Below are 27,126 nucleotides of genomic sequence, written 5' to 3' on the forward strand. Positions count from 1 at the left end.
CATTGTAAGATTTTTAATGTAGTAAGAAATAAGATTGATGAGCACCGGGTTATTTCCAACCGTTCATCTGTAAAGAAAAGTGTATTGCAGGGGCTGGAGCGATAGCACAGCGGGTAGGGCGTTTGCCTTGCACTCGGCCGACCTGGGTTCGATTCCTAGCGTCCTCTAGGGTCCCCCAAGCACTGCCAGGAGTAATTCTGGAGCGAAGAGCCAGGAGTAACCCCTGTGCATTGCCGGATGTGACCCAAATAAAAGCAAAAAAAAAATGGTGTATTGCAGACAAAATTATCATAAAAAAACTAATTTGGGGAGGGAGTTGGGGCCACAAGCAACTGTGTTCAGGAGTTACATTTCCTGTGCTCAGGGATCACTCCTGGTGGTGCTTGGGAGCCATGTGTGATGCTGGGGGTCGAACCAGAGTTGACTGTTGACTGTGGGCGAGGAAAACACCTTACTCCCCGTATGATCTCTCCCGCAATTTTGAAAGAAGAGCTAAATGTTCGTAGCACATTATGTTTAGAAAATAAAGTAGGCTCGGGCCGGAGCGATAGCACAGCGGGTAGGGCGTTTGCTCAGGGGTTACTCTTGGCTCTGCACTCAAGAATTACCCCTAACAGAGCACGGGGGACCATATGGGATGCCGGGGATCCAACCCCGGTCAGCTATGTGCAAGGTGCTCGCACATAGGGCTGAACTGTAGAGCTTGAACCTAAGATACTTTTCTGTTTGTTTTTGAGTCACACCTGGTGTGTTTACTCCTGACTCTACACTAGGGCTACACCTTGGCGGGGCTCGGGGGACTATATGGGGTGCCGAGGGTGGAAACTTCTCCCTGCTGGCTACTCCTCATTTCCAGAGTATTCCGGTCCACTCACAAACCACTGGGCTTCACTGGCTTCATCTGGTAGGGCACCGGCCGGGCACAGGACAGACCTGAGTTTGATCCCCAGCACCCACTATTGTGCCCTGAACCCCACCAGGAGTGCTCCCTGAGCACAGTGCCAGGAGGAAGCGCTGAACTCAGTTGGGTGTGCCCCCCCAGCCCCCCTCCCCAAGCAAATAGCTTCCAATCTCTCCTCCCCCTGCCCATCTCGGAGGCCCCCCGCTTAGGCTGGCACAGCGCCGGCTCCCTTCGTCCCCCTAATCACAGTTACCTACTCTCTCGAGACTTCCAGGGACAAACCAGGTGCGTCTCCTCCACCTCTGGGGCTCCAGCCTCTGCCAGCGCCTCCTTATCCAGGGGATGGGCACTGACCCTGCCCCCTCCCTCACCCGCCCAAAGCCAGCAACTCTGCTCAAGCCCCCACCCCCTCTTCCTCTGAGACAGGGAAGCCCCCTGGAGCCCACCCACACAGGGGAAGCAGGAGCAGGGCCTCGGCCAGGCGGGCCTGGGAGAAGAGCTGGGTTCGGAAGGACAGACCCTCCAGGGCCCCCCCACGCCTCCTCTCCCATGGGGGGAACTTGAGTGCAGGTCCAGTTCCAGGCCGGTCTGTTGGCGCCCTCTAGAGGACAGTTCTCTTAGCGCAGGCGCCGGCCAGCGCAGCACAAACCCACACAGTGACTTACAGCGCGCCAACCCCCACCCCACCCAGGGTGCTCGCTTGCTCCGGCCCCAGCAGCCCCGCCTTCATCTGTGCTCCCGCAAGCCTCAGCACCAAGCCTTCCATTGCAGTCCCAAACTGCCCCTCCTTGTAGACCCCGCCAGGCCCTTGGCTCTGGAGTCCTTTCCGCCCGCAGCGGGTCCACCCTGGCTCCCTGGGCCCGAGCAACCACCAAACCCTTTTCGGCTCCTCTGCAGGGGCCCGCCCTAAGGACTTCCCGGAGTTCCCCATCTGTCTCTCCCCTGGGGGTTCTCAAAGTCTGAGCCCCGGTGCTGGAGAGATGGCACAGCGGGGAGGGCGCTTGCCTTGCGCGGGACCAATCCAGGTTCCATCCCCGGTGCCCCACACGGTCTCGGGAACACGTCCAGGAGTGATCCCTGAACGCAGAGCCAGGAGTAAACCCTGAGCACCGCTGGGTGTGGTCCCCTAACCAAAACAACGAGGCACCCCTTGAGGGGAAGGCCTGACCGGCTCCCGCACAGACTGGGGTTTCCTTACAAAATATCATCTGGGGGGAGCCAGAGACATAGGAGAGCCGGGAAGGCCAACCCAGGCTCAATCCCCAGCACTGCATAGGGTCCCCTGAGCCGGGAGTGAGTCCTGAGCACAGAGCCAGGAGTACACCCTGAGCTCTGATGGGTGTGATCCACCCCTACCGCCTCCTCTCCCCCGCCACACACCCCACATCACTTATGATTCTTCTCTTCCCTGAACTGGAGGCAGCGGGGGAGGCCCAGGGCCTGAGTCCCTCCGTCATCCTCCAGAATGACGTTTCCGAGGCTGGCCAGGGCCCCTCCCGGATCACACCACCCATATCAGTCTCCGTTCCCACTCCCTGCTGGGTCGCTCCCCAGCTTTGGGGCCCGTGAGAACTTGCCCTGGCTCCTGCTGGACTCCTGACTGGAAGCACAGGCCCTTCCTCTGGGACCAGGCGGCCCTGGCGGAACTCAGCGGCTGACCCCACCAGGGCTTCCTCCGGGCCCTGCTGCGGGCGGCGGCGCTGGCAGGCGCGGCTGGAGGTTATTTTGGGCAGCGCGTCTGCACGCGGCTCCAGTGGCCAAACCCCTGCCCCACTAACCTCTTCCCTGGAGGAGCAGGAACAGCGCTGGGGGTTGGGGGGGGCCGAGACCCAGGCTGGGGTGGGGGGCGGGCAGAGGGACAGCAGAGTGCCTGGCCCGGGATGCGAGCCCAGCAGGGGACAGTCAGAGGAGCAAGACCGGGACCCACTGACGAGTCCCTGTGGTGCGTGCCGGGAGGAACCCGTTGGCTCCGCAGGGTGAGTCCCTCCATGTGCGGCTGGGACAGGGCCACCGGGGCGGGCCTGGGGCCCACACGGGAAGGCGGTGACTGTGGGAGCTGAGGAGGGGACCCTCTCTGGGAGTAGAAAGTCTCTAGTGTCTGCTCTGATGTAGGCCCAAGTGCCCTGTGACTCATCCTGCCTCAGTTTCCCCCTATGAGCCTAGGCAGAGAGACCGGCAGTGGAGCGAAGAGCAGGGAGCGGAGCTGAGCTGGCCTGTCCACTGAGCATGGCGAGGGACAGAGAGAGAGAGAGAGAGAGAGAGAGAGAGAGAGAGAGAGAGAGCAGCACATGGAGCCCAAACAGGAAGGGGGGTCTGGTCAGAGAGAGGGGGCCCCCGCAGGCCTGCGAGCAAGGCTGCTCCCCCCAAGTTCCCTCCTGAAAGGGCTCAGATTCAGCCAGAGGCTCCTACGGTCAGCACGCCAGGGATGGGACTTGGGGGGCCGGGACCTGACTAGAGAACAGGGAGGCCGCCAGGGCGGGAAATGGGGGTGACGGGAACCACTGGGCAGAGGGGCGGCTGGGAGGTGTTCGGGCAAGGGGAAGGGCAGCTTTGTTCTGTGACCGGGGCGGGGGTCAAAGGAAGCTTTCAGGCCTCATTGTGCACACATGTTTGTGTGCACGTGTGCTTTCATGTTGTGTGTGCACACATCTGTGCATGCATGAATGTATACATGTGTGTGCACATGTCTGTGTTTGCATGTGCATGGGTAGGTATATGTGTTTGTGTGCACCTGTCTGCGTGTTTGCGTGTGCAGGAGTGTGCACGTATGTTTGTATGTTCGTGTGTGCACATGGATGCAGGAAGGGGCCCCTGGAAGGCCAGCAGCAAGAGGGTTGCATTTAGGGAGAGCGGTAACTGGCTCGTGATGTGGAACTCCTGTCCACTGTCTGAGGCTGGACTGCCGCCTTGGGACCATTTCGATACTATTATTATATTATGATATTGTTATTTGGGGTCTCCCTCTGGTTCCCGAGGAAGGGTCTGTGCTCTGGGTATTTCCTCTCAAGACTCTGGTTTCCCAGCTCAGGGGTCTTGAAGGCGGGCCGGCGGAGGAAGGCAGGTTGCTGGGCCTCTGCCTATTGGCTGGAGCACAGGCAGCCCTGCCCTTATCTTGCCAGCTCAGCTGTGCGAGGCGTTGGCTCTGGTGGGCGTTGTCTCCCTCAAGACTCTGCTAGAGGGACTGAGGCCTGGTGACAATGTGGAGGTAAGTTTCGCCTCCCAACCTTAGTGACCTCTCTTGGCCTCCACAGTGTCCAGACCGCTCGGAACGTCTGTCTCAATGAGTCAAAGAAACAGGAGCAGGAGGTGAGTCCCCATCCCTCCAGCTCAGCCCACGCCCACCCTCTGCGCCCTCCCGCCCCACTCACAGCCTTTCCCGCTCACCCAGCCAGTGCTCAGGGCTTGCTGGGGATTTACTCCTGGCAGTGCTAGGGGACCCCAGGGGACGTCCAGGATTAAACCCAGGTCGGCTGCATGCAAGGCAAATGCACTATCCGCCCTGCTAGCTCTCCAGCCCCAACCTCTCCAAGGCTGCACTCCCAGGCTAGCTGACTTTCTCTCTTTCTTTCTCTCTTTTTTTCTCTCTTCCTTCCTTCCTTCCTTCCTTCCTTCCTTCCTTCCTTCCTTCCTTCCTTCCTTCCTTCCTTCCTTCCTTCCTTCCTTCCTTCCTTCCTTCCTTCCTTCCTTCCTTCCTTCCTTCTTTTCTTCCTTTCTTTCTTTCTTTCTTTCTTTCTTTCTTTCTTTCTTTCTTTCTTTCTTTCTTTCTTTCTTTCTTTCTTTCTTTCTTTCTTTCTTTCTTTCTTTCTTTCTTTCTTTCTTTCTTCTTTTTCCTTCCTTCCCTTCCTTCCCGTTTTCCTCCTCCCTCCCTTATCTTTTTCTTTTTCTTTCTTTCCCTTTCTCTTTTTCTTTCTTTTGCTCTTTCTCTTTTTCTCCTTCCTTCCTTCCTTCCTTCCTTCCTTCCTTCCTTCCTTCCTTCCTTCCTTCCTTCCTTCCTTCCTTCCTTCCTCCATCCCTCTTCCTTCCTTTCTCCATCCCTCTTTCTTTCTCTCTCTCTCCTCTTCCTTCCTTCTTTCTCTCTCTCCTTCTCTTCCTTCTTTTCTTTCTTTCTTTCCTTCTTTCTTTCTTTTCTTCCTTTCTTCCTTCCTTCCTTCCTTCCTTTCTTTCTTTCTTTCTTTCTTTCTTTCTTTCTTTCTTTCTTTCTTTCTTTCTTTCTTTCTTTCTTTCTTTCTTTCTTTCTTTCTTTCTTTCTTTCTTTCTTTCTTTCTTTCTTTCTTTCCTCTCTTTCTTTCTGTCCTCCCTCTTCCCTCCCCTTCTCTTTTCTTCTCTGCAGTATGCTCAGGGATCATTCCTAATGGTGTTCAGGGATCCCCCTGAAACATACTTTGGAGGGGTTTCTGTGCCAGAGAGACACTACAGCAAGTGAGACACTTGCACAGCTGACCAAGATTGGACCCCTGGAACCCCATGTTATCCCCTGAACACTGATCCCTAAGTGCAGATACTGAAGGAAGAACTAAGCACCGCTGGGAGTGGCCCCCCACCATAACAGAAAAAGGAAAAAGAAAAGAATTGGTTGTTGAGTTCCCTGTTTGGTTCCTTGTTTAGTAGCTATCACTAAGGTAATTGTCAAATTGACTTTTCCTTGGTTTGTCAACTCTGGGCCTCCTTCTATACCTTTTCCTTGACTTCTCTGGAGGACGGAGACTCACCCAACATCAGTGATGCAGAGACCCTCCCGTGTGTCTCAGCAGCATCCCTGACCTCGATCCCCTGCCTGGTGGGCTCCTGACACCAAGGCCCAGGCTTGCAGCTTCTCTCTGGTGCCTCTTGTGGCATTCTGTGGCTCTAGCCGGCTCTGGGGCCATGCCTGACTCACTCATTCTCCACTCCAGGGTCTCTGATCAAACCCCGAGACACTCAGTTTGATGGTCTTGCTGCCAGCCAGCTGCACCCTTCGGGCAAGGGCGACTCCCTCTTCAGCCTGTGTGAAGGGGGAGTCTTCCCTCCCCTCCTCCTCCCCAGCCTCTAGAGAGCTGGTCTCCCGTGCCAGCCCTCCACCCGGCCCATGGCCCTGCAGGGGGAGTCCAGACTCCAGACTCTTTGGGGGCTGGGGAAATAGTACAGAGGATCAGGCACTTACCGTGCAAGCGGATGACGCTGCTTTGACTCCCCGCATCCCGTATGGTTCCCCGAATCCTGCCAGGTGTGATCCCTGAGCACTGAGTCAGGAGTAAGCCCTGAGCACTGCTGAGTATGGCCCAACACCCCCAAAGAAAACAAAACAAAACAGCAGACTCTGTCTATGGGCCTATGTGGCCCCGTGTCCCTTTGCCCTCCTGGCACTGTTCTCTCTCTTCTCCCGGGTCAGTCTGTCCAGCCTCCCACACACCTCACAGTCCCAGTTGCCTGGATCATCCCGGTACCCAGTACTCATCTCCACCCCCAGCGTGCACCTCACGGGGTCAGCTTGCACCATATGGGATGCCCATCCCCCTGTCCCCACCCCCTCCCCCCAACCTGGGTCAGCAGCGTGCAAGGCAAACGCTTTCCCCCCTGTGCTATCACTCAGGCTGCTCTCTCCCCACTGTGCTGTCACTCAATCCTCTCTACTTTTGTGGCGCTCACTGCCTGCAGGGCAGGACTCAGAGGGCCTGGGCCTGCAAGATGTCAGGGACAGAGCCCGGGACTCCCACACGTGGAAGCCATGAGCTCTACCACTGAGCCTCCAGCCTTCTATTATTTTTATGTATTTCTCTTTTTTTTCTTTTTGGGTCATGGACTGGAGTGATAGCACAGCAGGTAGGGCATTTGCCTTGCACACGGCCGACCAGGGTTCAATTACTCTGTCCCTCTTGGAGAGCCCGGCAAGTTACCGAGAGTATCCTGCCCGCATGGCAGAGCCTGGCAAGCTCCCCATGGCATATTCGATATGCCAAAAACAGTAACAACAAGTCTCACAATGGAGACGTTACTGGTGCCCACTTGAGCACATGGAGGAACAACAGGACGATAGTGCTACAGTGCTACAGCGCTTTTGGGTCATACCCGGCGATGCACAGGGGTTACTCCTGGCTCTGCACTCAGGAATTACCCCTGGCAGTGCTCAGGGGACCATATGGGATGCTGGGAATCAAACCTGGGTTGGCTGCATGCAAGGCAAACTTGCCCTACCCGCTGTGCTATATCACTCCAGCCCCTATGTATTTCTTTTGTTTGGGGGTCACACCCGGCCGGTGCTCAGGGCTCACTCCTGGATCTGCACTCAGGGACCACTCCTGGCTGGCTCGGGGGCTCGTATGGGAGGCCAGGGGATGAACCTGGGCCGGACTGTCTGCAGCCATCTTCCGCCTCCCCAGCCGCTGAAGCCCTCCTTTCCCAGCCCCGGCCCTGCGCCCGCCCTCCCACACCAGACAACGATGCCCCAAACTCAGGCTGATCTCTCTCCCTCTCTCCCTCCATCCAGACCTGCGCTTTACTAGCCAAATATTGATCCAGCTGCTTCCCTTCTGGTGACTGTCCACCTGGAGTGGACGGCAGGCAGTGGATGGTCCAGACGACTGCCCACCCGGGTACCAGAGTCAGCCTTGGCTTTGCTTCTCTGGGGGTATACACGGTGCCGGGAATAGGGTGAGGGACATCTGAGCAGTCTCAGCCTGAAAAGTGGCGGGGGGAGGTAGGTCCGTGGCACCCTTCCCTCCACGTGGTCTTGCCTGCTGTGAGGGTTGGGATGTAGGGACTCTAGGCAGGGGCGGGGAGAGAGGGTCCCTAGGAGAGGGAGGGCATTGAAGGGGCTCAGTAGAGGAGGAGGGGTCACCGGTCCTGACCAGCACTGAGGTCTCACGTAGAGGCGTCAGTAGGCTTCTTCCAGGTCGAGAGCCACTGAACTCCTGCTCCCCCAAACCTGACCTTACACCCACCCCCCACACTCACTTTGATCTCCCTCCCTCTCTCCATCCACCCAACCCCATGGTTTATTAGCCAAATATTGATCCAGCCACACTCCGGTGTCTGGGAGCGACAGCCCGGGAGTGGGGTATGTGTGTATGTGTGTGTGTGAGGGGAGTTTTGGAGCTCCCGGGGTGCTGCCCTCAGAGGAATCTCCCCTTTCCCGCCGAGTCCCTGGCACCGTGCTGGCACCGAGGCGAGGCAGGGAGTGGGACCCAGCGCGTGTCCTGTCTGCCTGTGCTGTTCTGCTCACTCCCAGGCGTCTGTCTGTCTGTCTGTCCGGGTGGGCCTGCCTCCAGGGACTGGTGCCCTTGGCAGATGCCTTCAGCTTTGGCAGAAGCTGCCGCCTGTCTGAGCGCTGGTTTCAGAGGCCGGGAGCGGTGCTGCCTGCAGCGTGGGGGGCTGCTTCCAGCCCTGGCCCGATGCCCCGTCTGTGCCCCGCAGGCCTCTGGCTCCCGCCCCTGTAGCCGGATGGACGGCAGCTGACCGCGGCTCCCCGTCGCGTCCCCCTCCCCCCCGTAGAGGCTCACGGCTCCACCCGGGACACTCACTCACGCCTCAGCCCCAGGAGGAGGACGCCTGGCTTGCCAGTGACCCCCAGCGGCCCCTCCTGCCCCTGTGACTCTCGGGCGGGCGTGTCTGAGCCCGGTCGTCCCACATGCCCTGGGCTCGGGGAGTGTGTGCGGGAACCTGCCGGGTTACCCATTAACCCGGCCCGCGTGGAAGGGCTCACGGGCGGCACCAACGCCTCATTCTGACCATGGGTTTGTGCCGCTGTTTCAGGTCCGCCCGCGGGGGCAAGCTCGGCTCGTCCCCTTTCCTGCAGGCGGTACAAAGAGTGTTTCAGAAGAAGCCGGTGCGGGAATTTCTGGCTGAGTTCTTAAGCACCTACACCATGATGGTGAGTGGGTCAGTGGGACAGGACGGGTGGGCGAGGTGGAAGGGGCACGAACATTGCAAGAATGGGTCTTGAGGAGGCTGTCCGAGACTGACATCTCCCCCCGCCACACACACACCCCTCCAGCCCCAGGGCCAGGGATGTCCAGGCCTCTGAGGGAGAAGTGAAGGAAAGCGAAAGGAAGCACAGTGTTGCTTGCAGAGCATTTTTGAGGACAAAAAGCTCCTAATACAGGAGGCACCATGAAACCATGAGCCGATGGCAGGTCGGGGCAGGGACAGAAGTGGGGAGAAGGGAAATCAAGTGTCAAGAGACAAATCGAACACTGAAAGTGGGGCCCGAGGATGGATGCCCAGGCCCAGGGGAAGTCCTGGAAGGCTTCCCGCAGGGAGTTTCAGAGTCAGAGGAGATTGTGGATGTAGTCCAGAAGCTCAGCAGAAACGCCAAGGCCAGAGGAGGCGGCGGCTGACAAGGGTGAGTGCAATGACCGAGGCAGACAGCGGTGCCCGGGCCAGGCCTGGAGAAGGAAGCGCAAGAAGGTGGAGTCGGGCAGAGGTGTGGGCATGTGCCCAGCTGTGCGTTCTGACGGAGGGGGGGGTCCCCGCACCGTTACTGGAGGGGCTCAGTTTGGATAGGAGCAGGTGAACTCTGCGTGCTGGATGTGTGTTTGTGGGGGAATCTTGGGGTGGTTGGATGTCAGGGATTGGAGTTGAAGAGAGTAACGTGCTGGGACAGGAGAGATCACACAGCAGGTGGACACTCTTCCTGCATGTGGCCATACGCTCCCTTCAGCTCCTCCGAGAGTGACTCTTCAATACAGAGCCAGGAGTAAGTAAGCCCTGAGCATTGCAGGTGTACGAGCAGTATTTCAGAAGAAGACCCCCAAGACAGAGAGAGACAGAGAGAAAGAGAGACAGAGAGAGAGAGAGAGAGAGAGAGAGAGAGGGAGATAGAGATAGGAAGACAGTCATGAAGAATGAGAGAGACAGAGACAGAGACACAGAGACAGAGCGAGATACAGAGAGGGAGAGACAGAGAGACAGAGAAAGGGAGACAGAGAGAGAGTGTGGGATAGAGAGATGAAGATACAGAGGGAAAGACACATAGAGACAGAGACAGAGAAGGGGAGACAGAATCAGAGAAGGAGTGGGAGAGAGAGAGAGACAGAGATACAGAGATACAGAGGGAGACACACATAGAGAGTGTCAGAGAGAGATACAGAGAGGGAGAGACAGAGAGAGACAGAGAGAGGGAGAGAGGGAGGGAGGGGAGAGAGAGAGAGAGAGAGAGAGAGAGAGAGAGAGAGAGAGAGAGAGAGAGAACCCATAGGGGCTGGAGAAAGGAAGGACCGAGAGAGCGGGGTTTAGGGTGTCTCCCCAAAGAGGAAGTGGTGAGCTCTGTGGTCCAGAGACAGCATGCTCGGAGCAGGTCCCTGCTCTTTGGCTGTCAGCAGGGACCGTGACAAAGGCCCCCTTGGGGCTGAGAGAGCATCAGGCTGGAGAACAAGCTTGTGTGCTGGAAGCCCCAGGTTTTACTCCTGACACCACACAGTCCCCTGAGCACTGCCAGAAGTGACTCCCGGACAGAGAGCACCGCTCAGCACCTGAAACCCCAACAGCCACTCGGGCCAGAGGCTGCCCAGCTAGCCCTGTCCGCCCGGCCCTTTAGCCCTAGCCCTGCAGGCTTCTTGGGGAGGGCGGGGGCCGTCTCCGGGAGGGGGCGGGAGCTTGCTGGGCTGGGGGCAGCGTGCGCCGAGCACGAGTGTGGCCCCTTGTGTGTGTGTGTGTGTGTGTGTGTGTGTGTGTGTGTGTGTGTGTGTGTAGGGTTGTGAGTGTGTAAGAGTGGGTGTGAGTGTGGGGGGGAGTGTCCGAGGGCCGAGCCACAGTACAGCGGGTGGAATGTTTGCCCTGCCTGTGGCCCACCCGGGTTCCATCTGCAGCACCCATCTGTTCCCCCGGCCCATCAGGAGTGATCCCGGAGTGCAGGAGAGCCGGGAGTAAGCCCTGGGCACAGCCCGGTGTGGCCCCCCAAAAACTACACACAAAAAGAAGAAGACAAAAGGATGTGTCTGAGTGTGAGTGCATATGTGAGTGTGTGTGAGTGTGAAGGGGTGTGTACGTGTGTGTGGGGGGGTGTAGTGAGCGTGTCTGCATCCGTTTCGTCCCAGTGTAGTGAGGGGGCCCTTGGAGTCCAGGGACACTGGGCAGCTGGGTCCTTATCCTGCCGCTGAGTCCCTAGCTCACTCGGGCGCCCCCCAGACTTCCTGGCGGTGGGTTCTGAGGCGCGCTGCCCTGGGGTCTGGGCGGAACGCCCGCTCTGCTCCCGCCTACTGCGCTTCCACAGCTCCCGGAGCTGGGCAGATCTCAGGCTGCCCTGCCTGTAAGTGGGCACTGAGGGCTGACAGCCTGGGGTGAGGGCCACGAGCCCCGCACCGGGCACCCCAGGGGGACGCTGCTGGCCCCTGGCCAACAGGGCGAGAGTGCTCAGGGGCTCCCAGTCTGCCGGCTGGCGCTGTTCACCCTCCTCTCCGCTTTGTGGACAGCTGCTGGTTCCTGTCCCGCCTCACTCCGGGCCAAAGTAATTCATTTATGACAAAACATTCCAGTCCCTGAGGGCTGTTAAACCTTGGAACCCGGAGGCCTGGAGGCCAGAGGCTGCTTCCTCAGAGCTCTCGGGGAAGACGCCGCCCACGCCTGCATTTCTCCTTATTAATGATTTCCCCACCCCCTTCCCTCCGCTGCAGATGGGGTTGGAGGTGTGTGGTCACACGCACGCAGGGTTGCGGTGCTGGGTTGCAGTTCGGGGGGGGGGGGGGATGACGGTGCTGTGGCTTGTACGGGAGCTCACCGCGGGCTGCCTCCAAGGCGAGGTGCTTTTTTTTTTAAATTAAAAAACATTTTTTTTAATTGAATCACCGTGAGATAGAGTTACAAGCTTTCATGTTTGAGTTTCAATCATACAGTGATCAAACACCCATCCCTCCATCAGTGCACATTCTCCACTACCAATGTCCCCTGTATACCATCCCCCCTTTCCAATCCTCCCCCTGCCTCTATGGCAGACAACTTCCCCCACACTCTCTCTTAACTTGGAGCATTATGGTTTGCAATACAGATACTGAGAGGCTATCACATTTGGTCCTTTATCTACTTTCAGCACACATCTCCCATCCCGAACGATCCCTCCAACCGTCATTGACTTAGTGATCCCTTCTCTATCCCAGCTGCCTTCTCCCCCTGCTCATGAGGCAGGCTTCCAACTATGGAGCAATCTTTCTGGCCCTTGTCTCTACTGTTCTTGGGTATTAGTCTCAGATTATGTTATTTTATACTCCACAAATGAGTGCAGTCATTCTATGTCTGTCCCTCTCTTTCCAACTCATTTCACTTAGAATGATACTCTCCATATTCATCCACTTATAAGCAAATTTCATGACTTCATCTTTTCTAATAGCTTGCATAGTGTAGATGTACCAAAGTTTCTTTAACCAGTCGTCTGTTCTCGGGCAATCGGGTTTTTTCCAGATTCTGGCTACTGTGAACAGTGCTGCAGTGAACATAGGTGCAGATGTCATTTCTACTGTGCTTTTTTGCACCCAAGCCGAGGTGCTTTTGTGTCTACATACTTGGGTCTGAGGGGAGTTTATTGGTTCGTTTTCCTTTGGGACTCATGACCAGTGGTGCTTGGGGGCTATTCCTGCCTCTGTTCTCAGGAGTGACCTTGGTGGTGCGCGGAGGCTGGGTGCCGTGTAGGATTCAACTGGGCTTGGCCACGTGTAAGGCACAGTCTTACATCTTGTTGCTCGCTCTTCTATCCAGCCCTCAAAAACTCACTTTTCAGGGGTTGGAGCGATAGCACAGCGGGTAGGGCATTTACCTTGCACTCGGCCAACCCGGGTTCGATTCCTAGCATCCCATACGGTCCCCGAGCACTGCCAGAAGTAATTCTTGAGTGCATGAGCCAGGAGTAACCCCTGTGCATCACCGGGTATGATCCAAAAACAAAACAAAAAAATCATTTTTCAGTTGTTTGCTTTTGCCCAGTGTTTCCCAGAGCAGGTGAGACCACCCCGCACCTCGCTTCCCACGGGGCTCTCTAATGATCCCTGCATGACAGTCCCTAAGGTGTGAAATGTGTGTGTGTGTGTGTGTGTGTGTGTGTGTGTGTGTGTGTGTGTGTGTGTGTGTGTGTGTAGGGGAAAGCAGCGCTTTCTGCTTGCCCGTTGAAAGGAAATCGATTTCCAGGGCAGAGCCTCTCTGTGGTGGTGCTGGAGATGAAGGGAGGGCCTCCAGCGAGCAGGGAGACACACATTTCTTTCAGCTGTGCTGCTCACAGGGGATCACCCACATGTGGCCGTGGTGTGGCTGGAAATCGTGGGTGGCTCCGGGGCTCACAGCAGGGCTGCCAGCTCCATGGGCCGAGGTACCAGGACTGCAATTTGGCACATGCGGCAGCGCCAGGAACCGAGGTCTCAGCTCCGTGCTGCAAGCCTGCAGCTTTAGCCACTGCGCCGTGCCTGCCTCTTCCGTCCTCTCACTGAGATTCTCACCGAGCGATGGCTGTGCACCACACCGTGACCTGCCAAGTCCTTTACTGGCTGCTTCTCCCCAAATCCTCCTGATAACCCTGTGAGGAGAGGCACGCCAGTTCCCACACTTCACAGAGTGGGAACCAGAGACTCCATGAGGAAAAGCACTTTGGGGCAGGGATTAGCACAGGCTTAAGGCACTTGCCTTGCACTCCGCTGAGGCCAGTTTGATCCCTGGCACCCCAGAGGGCTGCCTGGGCACCTCCAGGAGTGAACCTTGAGTGCAGAGCCAGGAGTAAGCCCTGAGCACCACCAGGTGTGATGCCTCCCCCCAAACAGACAAACAAACAAGCAAGAACTCCCTGCCCATTTCTGGAAATATCTTCACCCTGTTGGCCAAGAGGTGAAGGGTCAAAATAGCACATTGGACTGGACTGGTTTTTGTTTGTTCACTTTTGTTTTGTTTTTTGTTTTTTTGCTTTTTGGGTCACACCTGGCGATGCACAGGGGTTACTCCTGGATCTGCACTCAGGAATTACTCCTGGCGATGCTCAGGGGACCATATGGGATGCTGGGGATCGAACCCGGGTCGGCCGCATGCAAGGCAAACGCCCTACCCGCTGTGCTATCACTCCAGCCCCAGTTCAGTTTTGGGTCACACCCCGAGATGCCAGTGATGCTCAGGGTTTACTTCTGGATCTGTTCTCAGGGGACCACTCCTGGTGGGGCTCAGGGGACTATACAAGGGTGCCATGAATCGAACCTGGGTCGGCTGCATGCAAGGCAAGGCCCTACCCACTGTGCTCTCAGGCCCCAATAACTGGACTGGCTTTAATCTTTTGTTTGTTTGTTTTTAGGCCACACCCGGTGGTTCTCAGGACTTACTCCTGGCTCTGCGCTCAGGGATCACTCCTGGTGGTGCTCGGGGAACCATATGTGGTGCCGGGGATCGGACCCAGGTTCAAACCGGGGTTGGCTGAGTGCAAGGCAAGCACCTTACCCGCTCTACTCTCTCTCTAGCCCGATGGCAGAATTTCTCACAACCTGGCTTGTTAACTCTTCCCCCAAACTGAGGGGTAGTTTCAGGTCATGGGGAGTCCCAGACCCTTCTTTGAACCTCAATTTCTCCATCTGCTGAGTGAGAACAGAAACATCTGTCCAGCCGATTTTCTGTGGGGATGGAAGGGAAGTGACACCTGTGAAAGAATTTTAAGGTTTGAACTCATGAGGACAATCGTGTCGTTGTTGTTGTTGTTTATAGTTGTCAGCCTGGTGCCAAGTGGCGGGGTGGGTGGGGGTAGCTTCTTCTGTTTATGGAAAGTGCAGTGAGTCATCAGGGTAAAGGTATTTCTAGGAAAGTGAGTGTGACCTTGGGCCCCCTTTACAGCCGAGGACGGGTGCAGGGAAGGTCCTGCTGGGTCTCCTCCTGCAAACTCTGGGGTGTCTCCCTCGGACTGGGGCTCCCCTGTGGTTCCCTGAGGGTGGGGTGCCACTCAGGCCACAGGGCCGAGAACTGGCCAGGGGACGGGGAGAGGGGCGGGTGTGTAGTTGCTAACTGTGGGGTGCTGAGCTCTCGGGGACCTGGCTGCCGCCACCCCACTTGGCCATGCCATGCTGGGCCCGGTGCAGGCCGGCTCTGCCCGAATGACTAAGGTTTCAAGAGAAGCAGAAGCTTCTGGCAGTCAAAATCACATTTATTTGCTTCAACACATGTGATCTGAGCGGAGAATGTCCCTGGGCTGCAATGCTGGCCTGACACAGGAGATCTTGGTCGCTGTGGTTGTTGTTGTTGTTGTTGTTTTGTTTTGGAGCCACACCTGGTGATGCTCAGGGGTTACTCAGCAATCACCCCTGAGAGGAATCAAACCCGGGAATCAAACCCGGGTCGGCCGCCTGCGGGGCAAGCACCTCACCCACGTTCCTGTCTCTCCACCCCCAACACTCAGCGGATCTTTGGGGGCCTTGTCACTTTCTCGTGGCTTTAGCAAACCGTTGGGAACTTCTGTTCGGAGACAGAGCTTCAGCGCCTGCTTCGGTCCTGTGCGTCCTGGGTGTCTGGCCTGTCTCTGTTCCCCAAGCCCGCGTGTCCCAGTTCCCTCCTGCTGTCTCCTCCCTCAGGCTGGCTGGCTTCTGGGCCCCCTTTCCCTGCCCTGCCACTCACTACCTCATCCCGAGCTGGACTTGTCCACTTTTTCTCAGATTTCCCCAAACCTGCTCTATACTGTATGTGTGTGTGTGTGGTGTATGCATATAGGCTTGTGGTCCGTGTATGAGTGTTTTTATGTATGTGTGTGTGTGTGTGTGTGTGTGTGTGTTGTGTGTGTGAGCATGAGGTGTAGGTTTTTTAAAAATTTTTTTCTTTTTGGGTCACACCTGGCGATGCACAGGGGTTACTCCTGGCTTTGCACTCAGGAATTACTCCTGGCGGTACTCAGGGGACCATATGGGATGCTGGGAATTGAACCCGGGTCAGTCACGTGCAAGGCAAACGCCCTACCCGCTGTACTATCGCTCCAGCCCCACATGTGGTGTATGTGTACAAGCATGTGGTGTGTGTGGTGTGTGTATGAGTGTTTGTGTATATGTATGTTTGTGTGAGCACGTGGTGTATGTGTACAGGCATGTGGTGTGTGTGGTGTGTACATGCATGAGTGTGTGTGTGTGTGTGTGTGTGTGTGTGTGTGTGTGTGTCCTGCTTTGTGCTCTGGGGTGCTTAAGGTGATACCAAGAAGCTAGGGATTGTAGCTGTGCCTCCTACATGCAAATGTGCCTTCAACCCCTTGAGTTCTTTCTCTCCTGCCCTTATTTAATTTTTTTGTTTTATTTTTGGGCCACACTCAGTGGTTTCTCTCATCTCTCATATTTGTATTTCGGGGTCCCAGGGATAGTAGTGCGGGGTGGGGTTAGAACCCAGGCCTCATGTGTGTCAGCTTGCCCTTAATCCTTTGAGCTGCCTCTCCCCCCACCATGTAATTTTTGTTTATTAATTTTTATTTTGGGGTTTTTGATTTTTTGAGTCACACCTGGCAATGCTCGGGGTTACTCCTGGCTTCCCACCCACTCAGGAATCACCCCTGGTGGTGCTCGGGGGACCATATGGGATGTGGGGATCGAACCCGGTCAGCTGCGTGCGAGGCAAGTGTGCTACCCACCATACAATAATAGCTCAGGCTCCTCCCTGCAGGTGATTTCACATTTTATTATCATTTTTCACTTTTTGGTTTGGGTCACACCTGGCAGTGACATGCCTGGCTCTGGGTTCAGGAGTGCCCCTGCCAGTGCACAGGGGACCACATGTGGTGTTGTGGATTTGAGCCAGGGTCAGAGGGATGCGAGGCAAATGCCTTATCACCTGTGCTATCTCTTCAGTTGTCTTTTTTTATTTTTGGGTCACACCTGGCGATGCACAGGGGTTGCTCCTGGCTCTGCACTCAGGAATTACTCCTGGCTGTGCTCAGAGGACCATATGGGATGCTGGGGATCGAACCCGAGTCGGCCGTGTGCAAGGCAAACGCCCTACCCACTGTGCTATCACTACAGCCCCTCTTTAGTTGTCTTTTTTAAATCAGAAAACGTCTTCGTTTCCAGTGTAACAGAGAAAAGCATCAGGCAGGCTTTGCATGCAGGAGTTCAGTCCTGGTACCTCTTGGTCCCTGAGCATCGCCAGGAGTGACGTGCAGTCCCCAGCAACAAGCTAGGAGCAGCTCCTGAGCATAAGTATGGGACTTGCTCCCAAAACAGCGCAACAGTTGTTTTTTTCTAGCGCTGGGGAGATGCTCAACAGACTGAAATGCATGCCTGTGTGCAGGAGGCCTGGTTTGAGCCCTGCAGCTCAGGTCCTCAGCACTGCTAGAAGGGATCTTCCCTGCCTCCTCAAGCACTGAGCAGGGAGTATCCCAAGTACCTGTGGTTGTGGTTCAAAGACTATATATATAATGATAAATAATTAGGAGATAATAAAAGGATGGAGAAACGACTAGTGTAACTTCACTTTAGATATAAACATTTTATTGTATTTATTTATTTATTTATTTTTTGCTTTTTGGGTCACACCTGGCGATGCACAGGGGTTACTCCTGGCTCTGCACTCAGGAATTACCCCTGGCCATGCTCAGGGGACCATATGGGATGCTGGGATTTGAACCCGGGTCGGCCGTGTGCAAGGCAAACGCCCTACCCGCTCTGCTATCTCTCCAGCCCCAAGATATAAACATTTTAATATCTTAATGGGGTGGAGTGATAGCACAGTGGGTAGGGTGTTTGTCTTGTACGCAGTCGACCTGGGTTCGATTCCTCCACCCCTCTTGAAGAGCCTGGCAAGCTATTGTGGTGTATTCGATATGCCAAAAACAATAACAACAAGTCTCACAATGGAGACGTTACTGGTGCCCACTCAAGCAAATCGATGAGCAACGGGATGACAGTGACAGTGATACAGTGATATATATATGTATATATGTGTGTGTGTATATATATATATATATAAGCAACCACATTAAAGAGGTTATGGAAATTAGACTTTTAGTGTTGATCAAGATGTGATCCACACAGTTATTGAACCACTGGGTAACTGAAACTTTCATAATGCGATAAAGGAATGTTTTTGCAAATGAAAAAAACAAGTGAGGGTGAAGTTAATTTTTCATACCTATTATAGTTAACCCATGTTGCTGAAATAGTACCAGCATGAAATCAACACCAGCTTCTTTTCAGTAGTCTGATTTTGTCTTTTGGATCTCACCTGACAGTGCTCAGGGTCTACTCTGGGCTCTGTGCTTGGGGGATGGAGGGTCACTCCAGTGGCGCCTGAGCAACCAGGCCCTCCGCGCCCTCGAAACATGGTCCGAGCCCCTTTTCTCTCTGGCTCCAACATAAACATCTCAACATTTTGAGTGCCCCTTTTCCTACAGAGATTTCCTTTGGAATCTGGGCTGACCTGTCCACTTACAGTGGTTCTCAGCTTGGACTAGCCACATATCAAGAGCAGGAAAGTCATGTAGATAATAGCTATCATGTTAGGTCATGCAGATCTAGATGAATTCCTGGCAGCCTGGACATGTCTCGGTCTCTCAGTGACATGTTGGGGCACATGGATGTTTCAAAGGAGGTACCAGCTGATCATGAGCTGAAGACTATCGGTCATTCAGGAGGGCCTCTGCAAGCGGGTATTTCAGTGAGGACAACATCCCAGGAACCCGAGAAAGCCCAGTCCACGGGGAACTTAGTTTGGTGGTTTGCTGTGGGATAGCATTGGGTTGTCCTTGCTCCTCCCTCGGGGAATTTAAGTTTATCGAGTTACTCCCTCAACAGTGCCCCTGAGGCACACCCAATTCCATCAAGCACTAATAATCCTATATTGCTTTTCTCTTTGCCTTATGTCACTTGCATGGTTTAGTAACATCCTTTTTGTATAGACACAGGAAGACAGTTGATGCTATGCTTTTATAACATGGAAGTTAATTGACTCCGAAATAATATTTACTCCCTGGGCATCCATCATGCTTATCTGACTTAAACCTCAGCTGCTCTTACTTCCTAACACCCCAAAAGGAGGGTCCCGATGAAGGGACTGGATGGACCCAGGGCAAGCTGTAAGCTACCCTGGCATCGAAAGGGGACAAGCTAAGCACCATAAGTATAATAAGTTACGAGCATGATCATGGGACAAACTCTGTCATGACCCAAAAAGAAGTTAACTGAATAGGGACCCTGCTGGGGTTAGGAAAGAGTAAACTGGTGTGAGGACTGTAGTCTGGAATACATAACGAGATGTCCCCAGGAAGAGCCAACCTTTAAGCTTAATGTATCTCTCACTGTGTTCATACAAAATGACTGGAAATATTATAAGAAGTAAATTTATTATGATTGCTTAAATGGATTTCTAGCTGAGGAAAGGATAAAGCCATATGCCCTGGATAGAATCCTGCCCTTGAGCGGATCTCCTAGTAATCTGGAGTGCTGAACCCCCAGATGAGATTTTATCCTTGAGTTAATCCCCTAGAACTTCCCCTGAAGGAGGGACTTTACCTCTGTTGTTATGACAATGTTCAACCCCACCTATGTGTGCCCCCACTTTTTTTTTTTTGCATAGGGGTTACTCCTGGCTCATGCACTCAGGAATTACTCCTGGCGGTGCTCAGGGGACCATATGGGGTGCACTTTCCCCTTGAAACACGTTTGTGGTGGTCTGGCAGAGGTGGCTAGCCGGCTTCCCAATACTTTCCACCACCGTCACCGGAGTTGTCCGGAGGGTGGACAGTAGCATAAGCTGACTAAAGGAGGTGGCTTGTTTACCAGAGCCCGGCATGTAGTAAGAGCTTATCACTATTTTTTTTTTTTTTGCTTTTTGGGTCACACTTGGCGATGCACAGGGGTTACTCATGGCTCTGCACTCAGGAATTACCCCAGGCGGTGCTCAGGGTACCATATGGGATCCTGGGAATCAAACCTGGGTCCACCGCGTGCAAGGCAAATGCCCTACCCGCTGTGCTATGGCTCCAACCCCTTATCACTATTTCAAGGTAACAGTACTGCTGAACATAGAAAACCTGGGGGAGCCATAAAATATACGAAATGAAAAAGAAAAAATATAGTCATGGGACAGATATGAAACTGAGTCAGTGTGGTGTTATGGACGGTCTTAAAGAATGACCTTCTGAACTTGAACTTTATCCTGGAAAGGAGGGAGGCAAGCGAATGTTTGAACAAAATATACAATGCCTTTGAGGTGGCAGGTCATTTGTGTGGCAAGAAGGATGCTGAGTCATATCTGGGGAGATTGTAAGCAGAACTGGCGGGGCAGGGGACAGGGAAGAGAAAGAACAGTTCCCATGTGAGACTTCCACGTTTCTAGCTGGGCCAGCTAAAAGGGGGGACAAAAGATGAGGGTTACAGTTCCCGGGAGGTAGGGAGCTTTCGACACAGCCGGTGGAAGCCCAGGGGACTTTGGAAATAGAGATCTGGCTCCCAGGCAGAGGGTTTGGGTATTTTCACGCACGGGGAGGGATGTGAAACCAAAGGCATAGGAAGACCAAGGAGTGGCCCTTGGGATGAGCCCTCAAAGGGAGCGAGACCGGAGCCTGCTGAGCATCTGTGTTCCCGAGACCGATGAAGACTGTGGGTGGGCTCTGCAGAGCAGAGGAGGCTGTGAGGGGGAGGAGGGAACCCGGGAGACAGAGACTGCTGCAGAGGCGGCCTAGGGAGGAGGGTCCAGGGTTGCCAAGGCAGGGAGACTGGACTGGAGCGATAGCACAGCGGGTAGGGCGTTTGTCTTGCATGCAGCCGACCCAGGTTCGATTCCTCTGTCCCTCTCAGAGAGCCCGGCAAGCTACCCAGAGTATCTCCCCCGCACAGCAGAGCCTGGCAAGCTACCTGTGGCATATTTGATATGCCCAAAATAGTAACAATAAGTATCACAATGGAGACATTACAGGTGCCCACTCAAGCAAATCGATGGACAACAGGACGACAGTGCTACAGTGCAGTGCTATGTTTTATGTATTGGGGTTATGGTAGATTTACACTGATGGTATTAATCAGACCCCTGACCCTCCACCTCCCGTCCCAATGTCACCTCCAGTCCCACTTTTGTTCCCTCCCCTTCTCTTTCCTTTATTTGTTGGAGACAGGGCTTTATTCATACTGTGACCTTCCTTGTACCAAGGGCCCAGACCCTGGTCCATGTCCCCGTGTTGTCACCATCAGTCTATTTGTTCTCTCCCCGCCACAACCAGACATGATCTCAGGTCTGCATGTCAGTGTCCAAAGTTTATGACGGCTGATATCGTCCACACCCTTGCTTGGTTTCTCTTGATATCACCGATAAGTGAGCTCACCCTCTATTGCCCTCCTGCGTCTGGCTTGTTACACTCAGCCCCGTACCTGCAGTTCCATCTAAGTTTTGCGAACTGCATCCCTGCCTAGTAGCAGCACTGTGTTCGGTCGCGTATTCCCACCTCAGCTTCTTGGTGCCTCCAAGTGCTGTCGGATGCCTGGGTTGTTTCCGTACCCCGACTGCTATGCTTGGAGCAGTAGTGAGCCTAGGTGTGTGTGTGTGTCCTTCTGCGTGAGTGTTTTTGTGCTTGGGTTAGAGGTTAGAAGTGGTATAACTGACTCGAATGGGAGCCCTGAGAATGGGTTTGTTGCTGAGGGCAAGAGGTCAGAGGTTCCCCCCACCCTATCCCTGCTCCTGAGACTGAGGTGGAGGGCACGGGGTGGGGGGGGGGCTCAGGGAGGCAAGGATGGGGGAAGTCTTCCCAGCGGAATTCAGGCAGGACCTTAGTCAGTCCTTGGAAGAAACATCCTTCAGCCTTGCTGGCCCGAGAGACAAGTTCCGTTGTCACCAGAAGCCCCGCTCTCTCCGCTAAACTAGGGCGGATGAGGCTACCCGGATCCTTATAACTACTCCTCCCTCCAGCAGCCCCCAGTGCTCTCAGAACAGGCTGAGGGGTCTCCGGGGTGGGGGTGGGGTCGGATCATAAGGAGGAAAGTCTCTGGAAAGATCGGGGCAGTGGGAGGGGGGATGGGAGGCCACTGGCAGGGGTTGGGGGCCCTGAGCTCAGCATGGGACCAGCCCTGCGGGGGGCTCTGGCCCAGGCCCCATCAGAGACCTCTCCTTGCAGGTGTTTGGCCTTGGGAGTGTGGCCCACATGGTCCTAGGAGGTTCTATGGGAAGCTACCTCGGCGTCAACTTGGGGTTTGGCTTCGGAGTCACCATGGGGGTCTACATAGCGGGCGGCGTCTCTGGTGAGTGTGTCCAGACCCTGCCTGGCAGTGCCCTGAGTGACCGCGTGGCCCTCCCGCTTCTTCCCATGCGCCAGCTGGCCCCAGAGGGAGGACCCGCTATGCCCCTTTCCTCTAACGATCCCTACCTAGATCCTGCAGGAGCCTTCTCCTCATTTCTAAAATTTTATTTTTGGGGGGAGGGGCACACCGGCAGTTCTCAGGAGTTCTTCCTGGCTCCTTAACCCCGTATGTTTATTCATAATTATTCATAATTCAGCAACCTCAGTGCTTGAGGTTGCTCCCAGCAGTGCTGGGGACCACACCTGACCTCCGTCAGGCAGAGCGGGTGCCCAGTCCTCAGAGCTGGCTCCCCAGAACCCCCGGAGCCCAGGACCTCAGACATGCGAGCTCTCTGGCTGTTTCTCCAGCCACTTGCAGAAATTGATAAAACATGATTTTAGTGGTGGCCTCTCCAGGGATGCTCTGGGTTTCTGGGGTCCGTCCCGGGCTGCGAGAGGCGAGCAGCAATGAACCGGGCAGCGCTGCCCGCCGTCCCCCGCCAGAGTCCTTGCTACCAGGGGCCCCACAGGCTGCAGTGCGCTCCTATCCGCTGAGCTCCCAGCCCCGAGCCCACCATGCTTTTTTCCTCTTCCTTTTCCTTCCCCCAGTGGAGGTCTGGCCTCTATGACTAAGGTCGGGACAGAGGTGGAGAGCGTAAAACTGGTTTTTGGTTTTTTTTTTTTTGCTTTTTGGGTCACACCCGGTGATGCACAGGAGTTACTCATGGCTCTGCACTCAGGAATTACTCCTGGCGGTGCTCGGGGGACCATATGGGATGCCAGGGATCGAACCCGGGTCAACCGCGTGCAAGGCAAACGCTCTACCCGCTGTGCTATCGCTCCAGCTCTAAAACTGGTTTCTTAATGAAATGCGTTCTGTCACAGTGAAGCTCTCAGCTGTCACGGCCAGATGCCTATGGCCACAGCAGCTCTCAGACAAGCTGTCCTAGTGCTGCCAACCCCTCGGGTCCCTCTGGTCCTCTCCCGGGGAGTCGGGCTTGATTGTATCCTTGTTTTCATCCAGACCCAGTGTGGGATGGACCCGTGCTTATATGTCAGCTGAGCCAAGCTCAGACTTTGCAGCTCAGGCCCTCCCCTCCCTGCATGGGGATGCTGTGGACGTGCTCTTCACAGGGGGATGCTGGTGCAGATGAAGTGGGGGACCCCTCCCTGCCAGCTTCTGGCAATAGTGACAGTCCCTGTTCTCCGTCCCACAGGGGCCCACATGAACTCGGCTGTGACCTTCACGCAGTGCGCTCTAGGCCGCATGTCCTGGAAGAAGTTTCCCATCTACGTGTCGGGCCAGTTCCTCGGGGCCTTCATGGCAGCTGCCACCATTTACGGTCTCTTCTGGAGTGAGTGCCCTGCCCGGGGACGGCCGACCCTGGGTCTCCACACAGTTGGGGGGGCCGTCCACCCTGTCCTCTTGGCCTAGGAGAATGTCTGGGGTCTGGGGCGGGAGCGGTGGAGCAGCGCTGGCCTTGGGTGGGCCCCATCCCTGGCAGCCCCTAGGGTCCCAGAGCACCTCTAGGAGTGATCCCTGAGTGCAGAGTAAGCCCTGAGCACTGTGGGGTGTCCCCCCAAAGTCTGTAAGCTGTTTCTGTAATATAAGTAATATAATAATAAACAACAATTTATTATTTATAATAGTAATAGTAAAATGATAAATTTTATAATAGCAATGGAAAAATTCTTAATAAATAGCTTATTGTTTATAATAATATAAAATATTACAATAGTAACATCAATACATATGTAATATATTTAATATAATTAATAAACAGTACAGTAATTAATAAATACTTCATTGTTTATAACAATAGTAATATAAAATATTACAATATAATAAAAATATTTCTTACAGAAATCATTTTATACTTTTATTATATTTATGTATTATAGTTATATTATCCTGCTGGACCGATAGCACAGCGGTTGGGCTTTTGCCTTTCACGTGGCAGACCCAAGTTCGATTCCTCCCCCCTCTCAGAGAGCCCGACAAGCTACTGAGAGTATCGAGCCCGCGCAGCAGAGCCTGGCAAGCTACCCGTGGCGTATTGGATATGCCAAAAACAGTAACAATAAGTCTCTCAATGAGAGATGTTACTGGTGCCCGCTTGAACAAATTGATGAGCAACGGGATGACAGTTATATTATACTTAATCCAATCTGTGTATATTGTACACATATTGAGTTAAATATAATAAAATAAAAAATCCAATATGTGTATATTAATTTAATATAAATTAACTATGTGGGGCCGGAGCGATAGCACAGCGGGTAGGGCGTTTGCCTTGCACGAGGCCAACCTGGGTTCGATTCCCGGCATCCCATATGGTCCCCCAAGCACAGCCAGGAGCAATTCCTGAGTGCAAAGCCAGGAGTAACTCCTGAGCATCGCTGGGTGTGACCCAAAAAGCAAAAAAAAACCCAAAAAACAAAAAACTATGTATTATATTTAATCCAATATATGTATAGCGGATTAATATAATACATAGTTAATTTATATTAAATTAATTAAATGTAATACATAATCAGTAAAATTATTATATAACATCTTATATAACTGTATTATTATATTACTTTTATATATTTCTTTATGGAATAGCTTTACACTATTCCATCTTTAATGGAATATCTTTACACGGTTCCATTCCCAGAATAGCCCTTTTCTGGGGGGCAGGGGAGTGAGGGTTTGGGATTCTTCCAGCTGTGCTCAGGGACCCTCCTGGCAGGGCTTGGGGGACCGTGTGAGATCCCAGGACTGGGTTGGAGTCCCGCGCACGCGGCAGGATCCCCAGCCCCGTGGGGCTCTCTGGCCCGGTGCCCCGCTTTCCTTCTGAGGCCTCTTGTCCCCACAGCAGCCATCGCGGAATACTCGGGGCCACACCTCACAGTGACGGGGCCCCAGGCCACTGCTAGCATTTTCGCCACATACCTTCCTGATCGCATGTCGCTGTGGAGGGGCTTCATCGACGAGGTCAGTGGCCCAGAGGAGAGGCCCCTCCCGGGGACGGGGGAATAGGGGGCGGGGGAGGGGGGAGGCCACCCTTCCATGGCAAGGACCCGGGGTCTGTGTCTGCCCGGCCGCCACGGTGTCTGCCCTCCAGATGGTACTGACGGGACTCCTCCAGATGTGCATCTTGGCCATCGGGGACAAGAATAACAGCCCCGCGCCCGAGGGGACCCAGGCCCTGCTCATCGGCATCCTCGTGGTGATCCTGGGCGTGTCCCTGGGCATGAACACGGGCTACGCCATCAACCCGGCGCGGGATCTGGCTCCTCGCTTCTTCACCTTCATTGCAGGCTGGGGCAAAGAGGTCTTCAGGTGCCTCCCCGGGTCCTCAGTGGGCTCTCTGCAGCAGAGGGGTGGGGGGGGGGGCATGCCGGCAGCGTCCCTCTCTCTCCGGGGGTCCAAGGGCTCAGCCCAGCACTGCTCTATTCAGCTCCTGCTGCTCCTGTCCCTGCCTCCTCTCTCATCCTGCACCCTCAGAATTAGACTGAGCCACTGAGCAGGGGCCTGAGCTTGGGTGGGTGCCCGGTCCTTGGAGACCCTCCGAACCCTTGTGGGTGTGAGCTGGCTGCCGACGGCCCCAGGCCAACCTCTCTCAGGGGGGCCCTGCCTCTCTCCGCAGTGCCAGGAACTGGTGGTGGGTGCCCGTGGTGGCGCCCCCCCTGGGCGCCTACTTGGGCGCCATCACCTACCTCGCCTTCATCGGCCTCTGGATTCCTCAGAACCCAAAAAATAACAACTTGGGCAGCACCGAGAACAAGACTCCCAACCTCGCGTCCCCCAGCAGCCGCAGCAGAGAATCTGAGCAGTTCCAGGACTCCATCCACCTCGAGCGGTTTTAAGTGCATTGCCTGTGAGTCCACCCAGTGCAATAAAGCAAGCCCTGTCCCCTCAAGGAGCCCCCGCCTTGGTGGGCCCCTCCACCCAGGCTTGCATTTGCTTTCTGGGTGATGCTCCCCCTCAGTTTGGCGGTTCTGCCACTCTGCCCAGAGGTTGGAGCAGAGAGAATCTTCCAACTCCTCTGGGCCTGGGAACTGGAGCGCCTCTGGGAGAGAATGAGGAGGGGGGTTTCTGTGAACTCACCGCAAGGGGTGAAAGGGAAGGAACCACAATCTTGAGGTCTCCGGCAGACAGATGCAGTGGTCTGAATGGCAGTAGCCATGGGGGGGAGGGGGGCGCTGGTGCCAACCCACATCTCAGCACAGTCAAATAAAAGGAAAAAAGAGGGAAACGATGGTGCTTTATTAGGGGGCGAGAGCTGGGAGGTAGGTTGGGAGGAGCGTGCAGGCGGGCAGCATTTTTGTGGTTGTTTTGTTTTGAGGTCACGCCGGGCGATGCTCAGGAATTACTCCCGGTGGTGCTTGGGGGATGCTGGGGATCAAATCCCAGTCGCTGCATGCAAGGCAAGCACCCCACGCACCCGCTGTACTATTGCTCCGGCCCTGTTTTTACTTTTATTAGTTTTTGGGGCCACGTCTGGTGGTGCTCTAGGCTTTGGTATTGCTCAGGGTTCTCCACTGGCAGTTCCTGAAGTATGCCACCCCCCATGGATGAAAACCCTGGTTACTTCGTGTGTGTGTGTGTGTGTGTGTGTGTGTGTGTGTGTGTGTGTGTGTGTGTGGTGCCAGAGCTCAAACCCAGCGCCTCACATATGCAAGGTAAGTGCTCTATGCTGGGCTACATTCCCAGCTCTGAAATTTTGGGGGCACACCTGAAGGTGCTCAGGGGTTGAACCAGAGTTGGTTGCACGCAAGGGCAAGGGCCTTAACCCTACACTGTCTCTTGGTGCAGGAATGGCTGTAGGGCTGCCGTGTGTAACGCACATGCTCCAGCCCACCAAGTTAGTGCCCTAACCCTTGTTGTTTGGCTTTGGGGGGTTTGGTCCTGGTGATTCTCTAGGGACCATGCGGTGCTGGGGGTTGGGCTTCTCACTATAAAGCTGTGTGGCAGCCCTTTGAGTCATTCCCTTAGTCCCTTTTTATTTATTTATTTTTTCTTTTTTGGGTCACACCCAGCAGCGCACAGGGGTTACTCCTGGCTCTGCACTCAGGAATTACT

General features: G+C 54.7%; 1 protein-coding gene across 1 annotated transcript; it reads left to right on the forward strand.

Annotated features, from left to right (window-relative positions):
- The first annotated feature begins 2,779 nt into the window (after positions 1-2,779).
- On the forward strand, positions 2,780-27,126 carry AQP7 (aquaporin 7). The gene is made up of 8 exons (XM_004600378.2): positions 2,780-2,877; positions 4,153-4,207; positions 8,630-8,747; positions 21,894-22,017; positions 23,273-23,410; positions 24,917-25,035; positions 25,166-25,383; positions 25,691-27,126. The coding sequence occupies exons 2-8, from the start codon at positions 4,182-4,184 to the stop codon at positions 25,908-25,910; spliced, it is 963 nt and encodes a 320-aa protein (XP_004600435.2). The 5' UTR covers positions 2,780-2,877; positions 4,153-4,181; the 3' UTR covers positions 25,911-27,126.

The sequence above is a fragment of the Sorex araneus genome, chromosome 1, assembly GCF_027595985.1.
Source record: "Sorex araneus isolate mSorAra2 chromosome 1, mSorAra2.pri, whole genome shotgun sequence".
NCBI classification, from domain to species: Eukaryota; Metazoa; Chordata; class Mammalia; order Eulipotyphla; family Soricidae; genus Sorex; species Sorex araneus.

Excerpts from the sequence above, each read along its gene's own strand:
- AQP7 (XM_004600378.2), top strand. The coding sequence starts at position 4,182 with ATGAGTCAAAGAAACAGGAGCAGGAG. Across the intron at positions 22,018-23,272 it reads CATAGCGGGCGGCGTCTCTG|GGGCCCACATGAACTCGGCT; the intron begins GTGAGTGTGTCC and ends TCCGTCCCACAG. Across the intron at positions 23,411-24,916 it reads CATTTACGGTCTCTTCTGGA|CAGCCATCGCGGAATACTCG; the intron begins GTGAGTGCCCTG and ends TTGTCCCCACAG.